Raw genomic sequence first — 14,584 nt, 5'->3', positions numbered from 1 at the left:
AGGGCTACAAAGAAAAACAAATGCCCTTTATGCTTGCTAAATCTCTTTTATCTGCAAAGCATGAATAGAAAAGAACATTTCTGTGCTACCCACATATTTCCATATTCAACTTTTTGCATCAGATTTTCCTCTTTTTAAAGATTTATTTATTTGACAGGCAGAATTACAGAAAGGCAGAGGCAGAGAGGGGTCGTCCATCTGCTGGTTCACTCCTCAAATGGCTGTAAAGGCTGGAGCTGCACTGATCCTAAGCCAGGAGCCAAGAGCTTCTTCCCAGTCTCCCACAGGGGTGCAGGGACCTAAGACTTGGATCATCTTCTACTACTTCCCCAGGCCATAGCAGAGAGCTGGATCAGAAGTGGAGCAGCCGGGACTCGAACCAGTACCCATATGGGATGCCAGCACTGCAGGCGGTGGCTTTACCTGCTATGCCACAGCACCGGCCCCAGATTTTCCTCTTTTAAAATCATGAATATTGTGCCAAGATAATCTAACTGTATAGAAATGGATAAACTGAAAAAAATGTGAACTGGCTTTTAAACTTTCCACTTATTTTTTGTTCATAATAACTTTATATTTTTGAACTGTAAGAATGAAAATCTACCTCCCAAATATATTATCTAATTACTAATAGCTTTACTAAAAACACGATTATAAGAATACATATGAGTTTTAGTTTTTTCTTCTTTAAGAACTATCTATTTATCAGTGAATCAGTAAATGATTATTTTCACATCTAAACATGCTTTAGGGGCAGGCGTTATGGTCCAGGCCATAACATTGTTAGGTAGGAAGTCAGAAATGAGCTTATGTGTGTGTGATAAAGGCCTAAGGAGTTGACATCCAGGTCCAGCATATGTATCTCAGTCATCCCGATAACCTTCCAGGGGCAGCCCAGTATCTGCACTTCAAACGCCCTGCCCCTTCTACCCGATAACCCATAACCATCCTTCCTCTAGGGCTCCTCTAAGGTGGGACAATGGCAGCTGGGCTTCCTCGTCTGATAACTTCAGGGGGAAAACTCAGAAAGGAATTTTTCAAATTTACATCCAAAAAGTCCTTTGTTCCAGGAGGAGAAGAGGGAAGGCAAGGCCCATCCCCTTAAAAACCCTGGCCTGAACCAGACGGCATGCTCAGCCCTCTGCCTCTCTGCTGAGCCGCCCGCCTGGCCTGCCCAGGTGTAGTCTCTCCACTCAACCATGTAACCCCACTCCAGTCTGAGCGACTGGGCACTCTCTCTCAGGCTCTGTCTGGAGAGGTGCCCATCCGTTCTTACGGATGTCCCTGCCCTAATAAACCTTGCTATTTGCTTTCCACTTACTCTCTGTCTCACGCCTGAATTCTTTCTTGCGCGAAGACAAGAACCCTGCCGTTCTCCGGTAACAACACCACTGCTTGGGACATCCACAACCCACACTGGAGGGTCCGGTTCAAGTCCCAGTCACTCTACTTCCAATCCAGCTTCCTACTAAGGCGCGTCCTGGAGGCAGCACCTGAGGGCTCAAGTACTTGGGTCCCTGCCACCCAGATGGAGTTCCTGACTCCTGGTTGCAGCCTGGCCCAGCGCTGGCCATTGCAGGCATTTGTGGAGTTAATCAGTAGATGGAAGGTCTCTCTCTCCCTCCTTCCTCCCCCCAACTCTTAAATAAAGAAATAAAAATTAAAAATGAAATAAACATTTGATTCTTCATCTACAAACACATGCTTTAGATTACTTGTTGGGACCATGGTACAACATATGCCCAAATGAAGCCATCTGTGGAAGATGGAACATTCAAGGAAAAAGGTGCTGAGATGTGGCAGGGAGGAACAACCCTGCCCCAGGAGAGCAGCTGTGACTAAGAGTGGGGCTGACCAGCACACAGGGCCTTCACGTGACTAAGGCAAGGGCAGTGAGCCGATGACCCTGGCATGCACTCGCCCAGGGCCGTGTGCAGCCAACACAAGGCAGTCCATAAACACCGCTGCTGTCAGGGTGATCTCCCTCCTTGCAAAACTCTGATTCTTAAAATGCTTGTGAGGATTTCTGTAGGGTGGGGGATTCCCCAGAACCTCCCATTCTTATTTGACACCATTCACAGTAAAGAACTAAAGGTAACCATCTGGAAATATGTGCACGGATCCTGTAACAGCGGCAGGCACATCACTGGTTATCAAGATTAGAGAAAAATAGCAGAATAGCAAGTCCTTAGCCAGGGCCTCGAGCAAAGCAAACCCACAACTAATATTTGCTACCATTACTATACTACATAGAAATATCTGCTGTAATTACTATACTATATAGTTTTCAGATGAACTGTACTATACCGGGAGCTTATAAACTGGAAGAAACAGGCAAGTTAAAGAACACCATAAAAATGGCACACTTGACCCCTAGAAACAAAGTGGGAATAAACACCTACAATTCTCACATTATTAACAAAAATCCCGTTTTGTTTACCTGCTAAGAACTGAGTTCAAAGTGCTGTGTATCTCTAACAGCACTGAACCACAGCGCTAAAGCACAAGAGGCTACAGAGGGTCTACTTCCCCCCAGCTGCTTAGCTGCTGTGAGTTTTGCAGCTCTTACATAAAAAAGCACCCCAGAATTAAATCTAAGAATAAACCGATTTCTCTCCTTTCATTTCAGAAGGGACGTGAACAGGACAGAGTTCATCAGCACAAACCACCGTCAGGGCACTTCTGAGCACAGGTGCGGGTCCAGGAGCTTCACAGAGCAGGCAGAGGGCCCTATGGCCAAAGTGCCTCTCAGGCTATCTGCATTCCTGCCCTTGCTACCGGAGCTTGTGCAAACACAAGCAAACACCGGCCAGTCCCAGGAGACCCTGACTGAGTTTTTAATTGCACTGACTGGGCTGGGGGCCAAAAGGAATCTAGGTGGAGAAGAAATACCAGGGAGGCCCCTCCTCTGCCTGTTTCGTCAGAGCAAAATCGTACCCTGTCAAACACACTGCACAAGTTAGTGTTCAGAGGAGACAGCGTTTACCCTGATTGCCCTGATGAAAATTACAGCTTGTTTTTGCTGACTCAAAAACCCACTTACCTCTGGTCACACCTCAGGGCATCACTCTATCAGGCAGACCTCTCTTGTACAAACATGTACACGCAACAACACGCAAGCAGACGTGCAGGCATCAGATCATGAGGAGAATGGCTTTAACTGAGCACGCCTCTGTGGGCAGGACTGCACACACCCAAGGGAATCCCACCCAAGGCAGAGGTGGACAATCGCAGCCGCGTCCTACCAGAACAGGGTGATCCTGACATTGCCCCTCTTCCAGAAGGCTCTCGCGGATTTTCCCCAGTCGGGGTAGGGCTTGTCTTGCAGCATCATATCCGTGACCTGCAACCAGGAGAAGGGTTTCCTTAGCACGCCCAGCAATATTACATTCAAATGCACGTAGTCTACCAGGAGCACAAGATGGATATATTTTTCCCACATTTAAAAATTTGGTTTAAGGAATACAACTTCTTGCATTTAATATATACAAATTTGGGAACATGGTGATTCTTCCCCCACTCCCTCCTTCCCTCTCATACTCCCATGTTTCTTCTTCCTCCCTCTTCCTTTCCAATTCTTATTTTTTACAGAGATCAATTTTCAGTTAATTTTGTACTCATAAGATTAACTCTACACTAAGTAGAGAGTTCACCAAATACTATGAAGAAAAAAGAAAAACAGAACCCAAACAAGCAAACAAGCAAGAAAAACGCTGTTCCTTGACAGTCCAGGAAAGGGCTGGTGAATTCATCGCATCTCCAGGTGTTAGTTTCACTCCTATGGATTACATTTTAAGTACTCTGTTAGCTACCACAGATCAGAGAGATGATACGGCATTTGTCTTTTTGTGACTAGCTTATTTCACTAAGTACAATGGTTTCCAGATGCATCCATTTTATTGCAAATGACAGGATTTCAAGTTTCTACTGCGTAGTATTCCACAGTGTATATATACCATAATTTCTTTATTGAGTCTTCAGTTGATAGACGTCTGGGCTTGTTCATTCCAACTCAGTTAAGGTATGGAATCCACCCAGAGGCACATATGTTAACATCAAGGTCTAGGAGGAGGTAAGAATCAGAAGAAATGTACTTCAATTAAAACATCAATAATGTGTTTGATTACTGAATCAACCTGTTTAAGGTCACTCAGCAGGTCAAATATTGACACTGGTTTTCAAATGTCAATAAAGATCACCTTTAATCAGCACCTTTGTGTATTAACATCTCCATAGACACAAAACATATTTAACAAGTAAAATAATGTATTCTTTTCAAGTTTGTCTAAATTGGAAGCTCTAAAATCCAAATATTTGTTGATGGGTTTAGATTTTTTTCTTCAACCCTGATACCCAGGGTTCCAGCAGTGACTCTAATCAGGGAGCATCTCCCACGTGCAATTCCATGCCTTCTTCTGGAAGCCTGCTCCTGTTCGACCACAGAGCCTGCCCATTCCATGAGGCCCTGGAGGGAAAGTGGCTGCCCCGTGGGGCCTCTCTGCTCTCCCCCTGCGAGGGAATCTGTGGCTCTTGGTCATTCCTTCCCCCCATCACTGTGTCACTGTATTTTCCCACTGGGCTTTAAAATTCTTGAGGCTGAAAGATTTCTCTTTTTTTTCCCCTTCCTAATGTCTAAGGCTCTTTAGATACTAGACCAAAACATTTACAGAAAGGAGAAATGATAAAATGAATTAGGATGTAAATGCTTGTTTTTCATGACCCATTAACAAAACTAATTGCTCATTAGCTGTGTCACATAATAATAGGTCCAGCAAATGTCCCATGTGTCGTTAACAGGTAACCTATCATCAAAGCATTTAACAATCTCATAGGGGTGGGAATGAATTTCCTTTTTCTAAAAAAGAAAAAATGTGTTTGTGCATGTATCTGCACATGCGCACACACACACACACCTTCTTATTTTCCACAAAATGTACCTTTCCTTCAAAAGGAAAGACTATTTCATTAATTATGGTTATAATTAATAATCTTCAGATTCACACAAAGGAAAGAAACATGAAAATGTAAACAAACTGATACAGAATGAAGTAGGTGTAAGATAGAATTTTCACATCCACCAAAATACAATATATTTTTCTCCTGTCCTTAAAACTTCAACGTTCATGCGAGAGCAAGGACCCTGCAGTACATGCAGTTTAATCGCTATGATGAAGGATGGCGATGCAGTGGGGGGCGGGGGGCCTTCTGCAATGGTGGCCCCTGCAGTGGGACTGCAAGTCCCGTGGAGGAAGGTGCATCCCCTCGCAGCAAGGCCGTCTGGCTGCACCACGCCACGTCCAGGCAATGTCTGTCGGAACCTTCTCTACCACACCCAGGCTTCCCGCACCAGCCATGGTGCATCAGAACACAGAAGAGCTGGCTTCCAGGAAAGGCTAGATTTCATTCCCTCTGCATTCTTCCTCAGTGTCATTTCTAGGAAGAGAGTCCCTAAGATTCTCCTGCCTGATGAGAACCAAAGTGACTCCCTGCCTCCCATGGAGGACACTGCAGAATTTGTCAGCTCTAACTCAGGGCCAACAACAGTACTTGTAGTTGGTCCACTATATCTAGTGCTAACCCTCATTCTGTAGCTTCACTATTGATCCTGCACAGATTCAACAATCACAAGTGGTTTTGATAGATGCTCTCAATTCAATTCTTGAAACTGCCAATTGCTTTGATAAATGTGCATGCAACGAATATTAAAAACTCAAGAAAAAAATATTTGTTTCCCTTCTGTTTCCAAGGAAGCTCATTCATTGCTGGTTTTCTGAGCTGTTTATTTTCTTTCCGAACCTCTAAAATGAACGGCTTTTGTTTCTCCCTCAGACTAATGCCTATGGATTGCACTCCTATCCAAAATGATATACGATATGGGCCAAAATGAGCAAGGTGAAGAAGATAGAATAAAAATTAACCATGAATCAAGAGATTTATTATTACTAAAAACATGACAAAAGCAATGGTGGGGAAATGTAAATCCTACACACACTTGAGTGAAGAGTTTTATCTACGCTTCTACATCCACCAGTTGCAGCTGCTTCTGTTCCCACCAGTTCAATCTCCTTGAACAACAATGCTTGCGTACAATATTGTAACAAAACTTCAAGGTTAAGTGAATGGATACTTAGGTAAATATTTTATATTTCCCAGATATTTTTACGGACTTAATCCTCTTCAGCCACATGTGTCTTGTCCCAGCCAGAATCTGCATGGCAGTAAGTACTTCCAAGCAACAGAGTGATTACTGGGTGGGTTCTACTCAATTTCCAGTGCTTTCTCCAGGGCACTTTCTGGGAAAGACTCATTGTGTTTCCAGAAGGAGGCAATCTGCTGCTCTATGAGCAATTACTACAGCAGACTGCTTTGTAAAATGACATTTAAGGATGAAGCAATTTCTGAAGGAAATAGCAAGATGAGGGAAAAAATTAAAAAAAAAAAAACAAAAACCTTCTTTCTTACGCCAGGGAGCCAGTCCTGTCCCCTTGCTGCAAGTCTGCACTGTAGTCATATCGCCAGATCAACGTCAGGTCACTTGCAACTAATGTGGCGACTGCAGGCACAGTCATTACAAGGATGCATTCAATATAAAAAAAGCCCAACTACCTTCTGCATTAGAGAAACTAACTCATTTCTGGTGCTGCTCAAGGGCAGTCTTGGTGGGAAAAGATGCAGGCAACGGCACGGGGGCCGAGAAGGATGCAGAAGGCTGCCGTGCACATACACGCACACACAGCGCAAGGCCTGGCGGCACCGCACCCACAGGAAGACGCCAAAAGGTGCAGTCGTGGGTCTTCCCTTCCAAGTCGGGAGCAGTGCGCCCAGTTCTGTGACTTGGGCAGCCCTTGCTGCCCTAGCTCAGAGCCCTGCGCCGTGCCCTGTCAGGCCATCGTTCTCAGTCAAACGCAAGCTATTTTAAGGCGTGTGCAATCGGAGCAAGCACACGCATTTTCAGGTTGAAAAGTCAGCAAGCGATTGTAACAACAATTTCTCTCTACAGGAATCTGAGTGAAACCCTTGTTCCTCTCTGAGTTGAGCCTGTATAATGATGTGGCAATGGAAGAATGGCTGCAGCTCTGAGAGCTTCACAGCTTACAAAGACCTTAGATGTACTTTTCTTATTAATTGTGACAGCAACTTCACAAAGTAAGTCAGTAGCTGTCGTCTTTCACCAGCAGAGAAACGGAAGTCAGCAAGGTTTAATAAGAGCGACAGCCACACCTAACGACTGGGTTGTGCACCTGCTGTGGAGCCAGCTTGCCTGAGTTCTGGCCCCAGCTTTGACTTTTACTAGTTTTTCATTTAGGGCAAGGTAATTAACACCTCAGTGCCTCAGTTTCTTATTCTTCAACTACATCTCTTCTGTAAAGACAAAACTAGCATAAGCTACACTAACACAATGTGGGAACAACGCAAAGTTAACATACCATGAAGTCTAAACATTGTTAAAAACAGGAGGTCACTGGAGTTCCAATATTACAAGAAGGCTTCATAGAGTATTTGTGTAACATAATTGAGCTTCATTTGCATCCTGCATCATCCTTTAATTTTTCCAGTCTTATCTTCTTAGCCTGAACACACGCAGGCACCATAGCTAGATACTATATCTGTAGTCTTATTCCGTACACTTTGATGCTAATATGTGAAATTAATCTACTATATTCACTGATTAGGGATACAAGGTCATAATATACAAACAATAACTATGGCTTTAATGATGCCTCTCTCGAAGTAGTCACTTTTTAGGAGGTATCATTATTTATTTATTTATTTATTTGACAAGTAGAGTTATAGACAGTGAGAGAGAGAGACAGAGACAAAGGTCTTCCTTCCGTTGGTTCACTCCCCAAATGGCCACCATGGCCAGCACTGTGATGATCTGAAGCCAGGAGCCAGGTGCTTCCTCCTGGTCTCCCACGCAGGTGCAGGGGCTCAAGCACCTGGGCCATCCTCCACTGCCCTCCCGGGCCACAGCAGAAAGCAGGAGCGGAAGAGGAGCAATTGGAACTAGAACCGGCGCCCACATGGGATGCCCGCACCACAGGCAGAGGATTAACCAAGTGAGCCACAGTGCCGGCCCCAAGGGAATATGATTTTTTAAAAAGATTTATTTATTAGAAAGGCAGAGATAGAAAGAGAGTTGGGTGTGGGAGAGTGAGAGAGAGAGAGAGAATAACAATCTTCCATCTGCTGTTTCACTCCCCAAATGGCCTCAACAGACAGGACTGGGCAAGGCTAAAGCCACGTGGGTGGCAGGGCTCAAGCACTTGGGCCGTATTTTGCTGCTTTTCCAGGCACATTAGCAGAAAGCTGGATTGGAAGCAGAGCAGCTGGGAAATGAGCTGGCCTTCTGATATAGGAGGCCAGTGTTTAACACAGTATGCCACAATGCCATCCCCCAGGGAGTGCCCTTTAAAAAAAAGATACTTTTCTATTAATAAATAAGCATATTCATTAAGGATGTTAATGAACAAATTTTTAGATAAAATTTTAAATGATGGCACGCTATTTTGCAACTACTTTCTATTTAACAATACAGCTTGGGCCGGCGCCGTGGCTCAATAGGCCACCTGTGGCGCCGGCGCCCGGGGTTCTAGTTCTAGTCGGGACACCAGATTCTGTCCCGGTTGCCCCTCTTCCAGGCCAGCTCTCTGCTGTGACCCAGGAGTGCAGTGGAGGATGGCCCAAGTGTTTGGGCCCTGCACCCGCATGGAAGACCAGGAGAAGCACCTGGCTCCTGGCTTTGGATCAGTGCGGTGCGCCGGCCACAGCGGGCCGGCTGTGGCAGACATTGGAGGGTGAACCAACGGCAAAGGAAGACCTTTCTCTCTCTCTCTCTCTCACTATCCACTCTATCTATCAAAAAAAAAAAAAAAAATACAGCTTGACCGCCTCTCTATCAGCAAATGTAGACCTGTTTGGATAGCTCCCTCTGGTTTTAACTCCAATCATGCTTTTATCTGCACTCTTCTGAGATGCCAAAGATGTCTATTTTGTTTTGATCGTAACCTTTATCATGAACTTCATTCGAGATGTGCACTCTATCCACTCTTTATTTCATTACTTCCTACTCTGAGCATTGTCGAAATCACTCTGCTTCCTCTCCCTGCATACAACTCTATTTTACTTATCACATTATTTTTCCTATTACTTTTTAGGCTCACTGAATATTTTATATCCCTATTTTATTTATCATCTCTAAATGATACATTCTTTTATCATCTACAAAATATAATAAAATACAAATGGTATACTTCTTTAAAGATTTATTTATTTATTTGAAATTCAGAGTCACACAGTCAGGAGGAGACAGAAAGAGAAATTTTCCATCTGCTGGTTCATCTGGTTTCCCTGATGGCTGCAACAGCCAGGGGTGGGCCAGGCTGCAGCCAGCAACCAGGAGACTCATCCGAGTCTTCCCACGTGGTTGGCGGGGCCAAAGGACTCCACCCATCTTCTGCTGCTTTTCCCAGGCCATTAACAAGGAGCTGGATCAGATATGGAAGAGCCAGAACTCGAACCAGCACCTATACGAGATGTCAGCATTGTAGGTGGCAGCTTTAGCCACCATGCCACAGCACCAGCCCCAAATATACTTTTTATAGCACATATCACCTCTGTGTCACTAGGGTTCAGAAAGTATTTTTACACTAGGCTTTATAATTAGAAACCAGGCATTTATTTTAACCTTGGACCTACAACTAAATTGACCCAGTGATCTTTTCCATCATTGCTGCTGGTGTTGGTCTGCTTCTTCCAATGCTTAGACCTCATTGTGTGATGAGTTTTTCAGGAAAGTATCTGAGAATGATATAGTCCACAACAAAAATTATTGATGTTCTTTATACTTGGCCAATAATTAAACTTTATATAAAATGCTCAGGTCTGAATTTCTCCTTAAGAATTGATGGTGCCATTTCATTGTGTTCACACTGCTGACTGATGTCAAGAAGTTTTAGGTAACTGGAACTTGGAATTATTGCTTTCCCATCTTCACAGGTGAGCTGGTTTCATTTTTGGATGTTCAAAGTATTCTTTTTGTATTTTGAATGCAATCATTTTGTTAATTTTATTGATTTTTGTCATTTTCGGGGCATAATTTTCCTTGTCAGTCTAAAGGCTCAAGTTGCCCTTTGTTCTGTGAAGTTTTTTTTGAATCTCATCCTGAACTACTCCTTGCCTTTTTCCACTAATTTATTTCCAAAATTACAGACAACACTTATGCACACACTGATTTTCTCAGTCATCTATGTCTTGTGATTTTGCTATCTCAGTCATGACCCATACCATGGATTTGAGAATACATCAATAATGTCAGCAGAGATCCCAAGCTGGCCTTTATTCCCCTGATTTTCTCTCTTCCACATTTCTTTCCCGAGTCTCCCATCTTGTTTCATCTTCTATGAGAAATTTTCAAAATTTCATGGAAATGCATATTATGAAAAAACTAGTTAGGAGCTTTAAAATTGGTTTACACTGAACTAAACTTACCTTTTAATTCCATTTTTACATGAATTTTTGTTTGAAATCCAGAGACACAGAGACAGACAGACCAAAAGACATAGATCTTTCTATGTGCTGGTTTATCTCTAAATGCCTTTTGGAAGCCCGGCTAGGTTGGGAAAAAAACAGAGGCCCAAATCTCACTCCAGGTCTCCCACATATGTGGCATGGACCCAACTATTTGGACCACCACTGCTGACTCCCAGAGTACACACTGGCAGGAAGCTGGGATAGTAAGTGGACCAGGGAGTCAACTCAGATACCAGACACGGCTGTTCCAAGTAGCATGCTTATTGCTGCAACACAGCCTGCCTTCCCACGCACTCTTTGAAGTCCCTTCATATCTCACAACATTCCTCTTTTCTGTACCACTGCTTTGAAATCGTATTTTACAAAGACAGCTGCTTCACTGATATTTTTCACTTCACTAGGGTATTTTTGGTGAGCATTTTCCTCTGCTCCACAGCAACATTTTTCTGATGGAGGGTTCTTTACCTGCGACTGAGTCTTCCTGTTATTTTCTTCCTATCTTATTCTTAGTAACAAAACTCTCACGCTGGTCCCTTTAGACTGATCTCCACGTGAATGATGTGAGCTTTTCCCGGACTTGCTCTCTGTAAAAGGCTCATGTGAAGGGTGGCAAGACCCACCCTCAGCCAGGACACCCCGTCTTCATTGTTCCAGTCCTTTCTGGGGTGCCCCTAAGCTGGAGAACCTCGCTGTGCCCACCGTGCTTATGATCCGTAACCTCCTCTGAGTGTCCTCTGAGTGCTGGCCTGCAACACAGCTGCCCCACATGACACTCGCAACGCCTGCCTTAGTTTCTCTTCAGAGCCAGCGATGTCACTTGGTCTGACTTAAGACAGAGCTACCTGTTTTGGAAGCGCTTCACTCTTTAGGCTGATGGCCGAAACCTCCCTACGTTAGGGAGATCGAAGATGGTTGATCAAGGAGAAGCACACCAACCTCAGCCACAGACAGCAGAGAAACAAAGGAAAGACTGCATTCCCTGCGGACCGGTGGGGAGAAATTTCTAGTGAGGAATAGAAAGAACAGAGACCGCACAGAGCAGTGAGGAGAGAGGAGACAGGCAGCTGCCGGGCACACGTCACTGGTGATGCCTGCATTCACACAGCTGGCGCCCGGCTGGGAGACCACCTTCCCACGCCAGGAGAGAGGAGGCTACCACGGCCTCCATCCAGCACTGGTGGCTCTGACTGAGAGAATTCCGCAGAGCACACAGGCGTTGAGTTTGGCCTGGGAACTGGTTGGGGATTGAAACTGCTTTGCTCTGAGAAGAGAGACCACAGTGCTTCTCCCCCCTTCCCTTGGCCTGCACTAAACAGCCAGACGAGGTTTGCTGAGGTGGAGCTGCAGCCAGGCTGACTCGGGCAACAGTGAGCAGCTCATGCTGGGCACGGGGCAACTTGCATGGTGGACAGCGCACCCCCTGCACACTGTGACCGTGAGAGTTCTGGATATGGGCTGTGGCTGGGCTTCGGTGCTCCAACACGGTCTGACTGTGGAAGCTCAGAGCTCGCTGTGCACTGGGAACGATCCTGCAGAGGGGTCAGTGGACACACAGTGAGTTGCCCTGGACTCTTTACCCACCCACAGATGGTGGCCAGAGCTCCCTGGTCTCACCCAGCAAATGTGCCTGGAACCCCAATGTAATCGTTGGGCACACCACTGAGCCAGACTCAGAGGCACATTTCCAAGAATAAAGCCTTTGATTAAAAAAAAATTCCCGAGGAGATAAAAACAAGATGCAGACAAACCTACAGAGAAACATAAGAAACAGGACAAGGAAGGCAATCAGACTCCCCTAAAGGGACACAGAATAAATTAATACTGGACTGTGGAGAAGGGTAATTGATGAAATGCCTGAAATAGAACTCAAAATAATGAGTATAAGGTTCATCAGGGGCAGAAATATACAGTTACGTAAATAAAGAAATCTGTATATTACATGGAAAAGACATTCTGCAAAGAGATAGAGATACAGAGGAAAAATCAGATAGAAATATTAGAAATAAAGTTTTCAGTAAGTTGCATAAGATATTTACAGTGAAAAGCTTTACCAACAGACGTAACAAGATACACAAGAAAAGCCTTTAACAACAGAAAGAAAATCTGATATCCAAGACTGGCCTTTCGAAATGTCTCAGGCAGACAATAAATAAATAAATAAAACAAGTTAGAAAGACTGACAACAGTGTTTGGATCCACAGGGTACCATCAAACGATCAAATCTGTGAGGCTTAGGAGTTCCTCAAGATAAGGAAATAAATAAATGAATTGAAAACTAGGGGCTGGTGTGGTAGCATAGTGTCCAAGCCTCTGCCTGTGGTGCCAGCATCCTATATGGGCTCAAGTCGTGTCCTGGCCACCCCACTCTTAATCCAGCTCCTGGATTATGGCCTAGGAAAACAGTGGACGATGGCTTAAGAGCTTGGGCCCCGGCACCCAGATGGGAGACCCGGAAGAAGCTCCTGGCTTCTGGCCTTGGATTGGCCTAGCTCCAGATGATGTGGCTGTTTGGGGGGTGAACCAGCAGATGGAAGATCTTTTTCTCTGTGTCTCCCTTTCTCTGTATGTAACTCTGCCTCTCAAATACATACATAAAATATGTTTAAAAAGATAAGAACTTAGTGAAATAATAGTAGAAAACTTAGCCAATTTGGAGAAAGATATGAGTACTCAAATACAGGAAATGCACAGAACCCCAAATATACATGATCATAAAACATCCTCAACATGACACATCACAGGCAAGCTATGAAAAGTAAAACAAAAAGAGAATACCCTAAAATACGCAAGAGAGAAATGTTGCATAAGATTAACGCAGATTGACAGAAACCCTACAGGCTGTGGAGAATGGCCTAAAAGACACAATCTGCCAACCTCGAGAACTGTAATGTGCATCTCTCTCCTTCACACATGAGGTGAAGAAAAGCAGCCCTCAAGGCATTCGGATCTGGCGGAAGAGCCCATGAGAGTATAGCAGGCATGGAAAGCCAAGATATCATGGAAAAACAAAAAAAAGACCTAAATGAAAGATCTCTGTGAGTGAGATCCCAGTGGAAAGAACGGGGCCATCAAAGAAGGAGGTACCCTTCTCCGAAGGGAGGAGAGAACCTCCACTTTGACTATGACCCTATCGGAATAAGATCAAAGTCAGCGAACCCTAAAGGCTTCCATAGCCCTGGCAACTCATGACTAGAGCCTAGGGAGATTACTGACGCCATGAACAGGAGTGTCAAATTGTTAAATCAGCAACAGGAGTCACTGTGTACTTACACCCCATGTGGGATCTGTCCCTAATGTGTCGTCTAAAGCGAAGTGATGCTATAACTAGTACTGAAACAGTATTTTTATACTATGTGTTTCTGTGTGGGCACAAACTGAAGAGGTCTTTACTAATTATATACCGAATTGATCTTCTGTACATAAAGAGAATTGGAAATGAAAAAAAAAAAAAACCTGGTGTTAAAATGGAAATGGTATAGAAAATTAATTAATTTGAAAAAAAAATTATGTAGGATCTCTGTCTTAAATGTGCTGTACATTGCTATTCAATGCTATAATTAGTAATCCAATGGTAGTTTATTCACTTTACATTGCTATGTGGGCAAAATGTTGAAATCTTTACCTAATATATACTAAACTGATCTTCTGTATATAAAGAGAATTGAAAATGAATCTTTACATGAATGGAAGGGGAGAGGGAGCGGGAAAGGGGAGGGTTGCGGGCGGGAGGGAAGTTATGGGAGGGGGGAAGCCATTGTAACCCATAAGCTATACTTTGGAAATTTATATTCATTAAATAAAAGTTTAACAGAAAATAAAAAAATAAAAAAAAAAAAAGACGTGATCACTACCCAGTTTTACAATATGATACTTACACAGGAGCAGAAAGATATTCAATGTCATGAAAAATATGTGGAGGAAGAAAAGCTCTTAGCAAAGAACAAAGGGAATTGAAAACAAACAAGAAGAACATTCACGAAAAAATGGCAGGACCAAGTCATCACTTACCAATAGTAATCTTGAACATATGTAGACTAAATTCTGCAATAAA

At 43.9% G+C, this 14,584-nt stretch overlaps 1 protein-coding gene across 3 annotated transcripts in view; it reads right to left on the bottom strand.

Annotated features, from left to right (window-relative positions):
• The window catches only part of TMEM117 (transmembrane protein 117), a 522,463-nt gene that overhangs the window by 168,440 nt on the left and 339,439 nt on the right, over positions 1–14,584 (bottom strand). For all 3 annotated transcript variants that reach the window (XM_062195101.1, XM_062195102.1, XM_062195100.1), the window contains exon 5: positions 3,246–3,343. In XM_062195101.1, the coding sequence (XP_062051085.1) occupies positions 3,246–3,343 (98 nt within the window). The remainder of the gene's footprint in view (positions 1–3,245; positions 3,344–14,584) is intronic.

Source organism: Lepus europaeus, chromosome 6 (assembly GCF_033115175.1).
Source record: "Lepus europaeus isolate LE1 chromosome 6, mLepTim1.pri, whole genome shotgun sequence".
NCBI classification, from domain to species: domain Eukaryota; kingdom Metazoa; phylum Chordata; class Mammalia; order Lagomorpha; family Leporidae; genus Lepus; species Lepus europaeus.
Note: the sequence above shows the minus strand (reverse complement) of the source record. Positions and strands in the feature narration are given on the sequence as shown.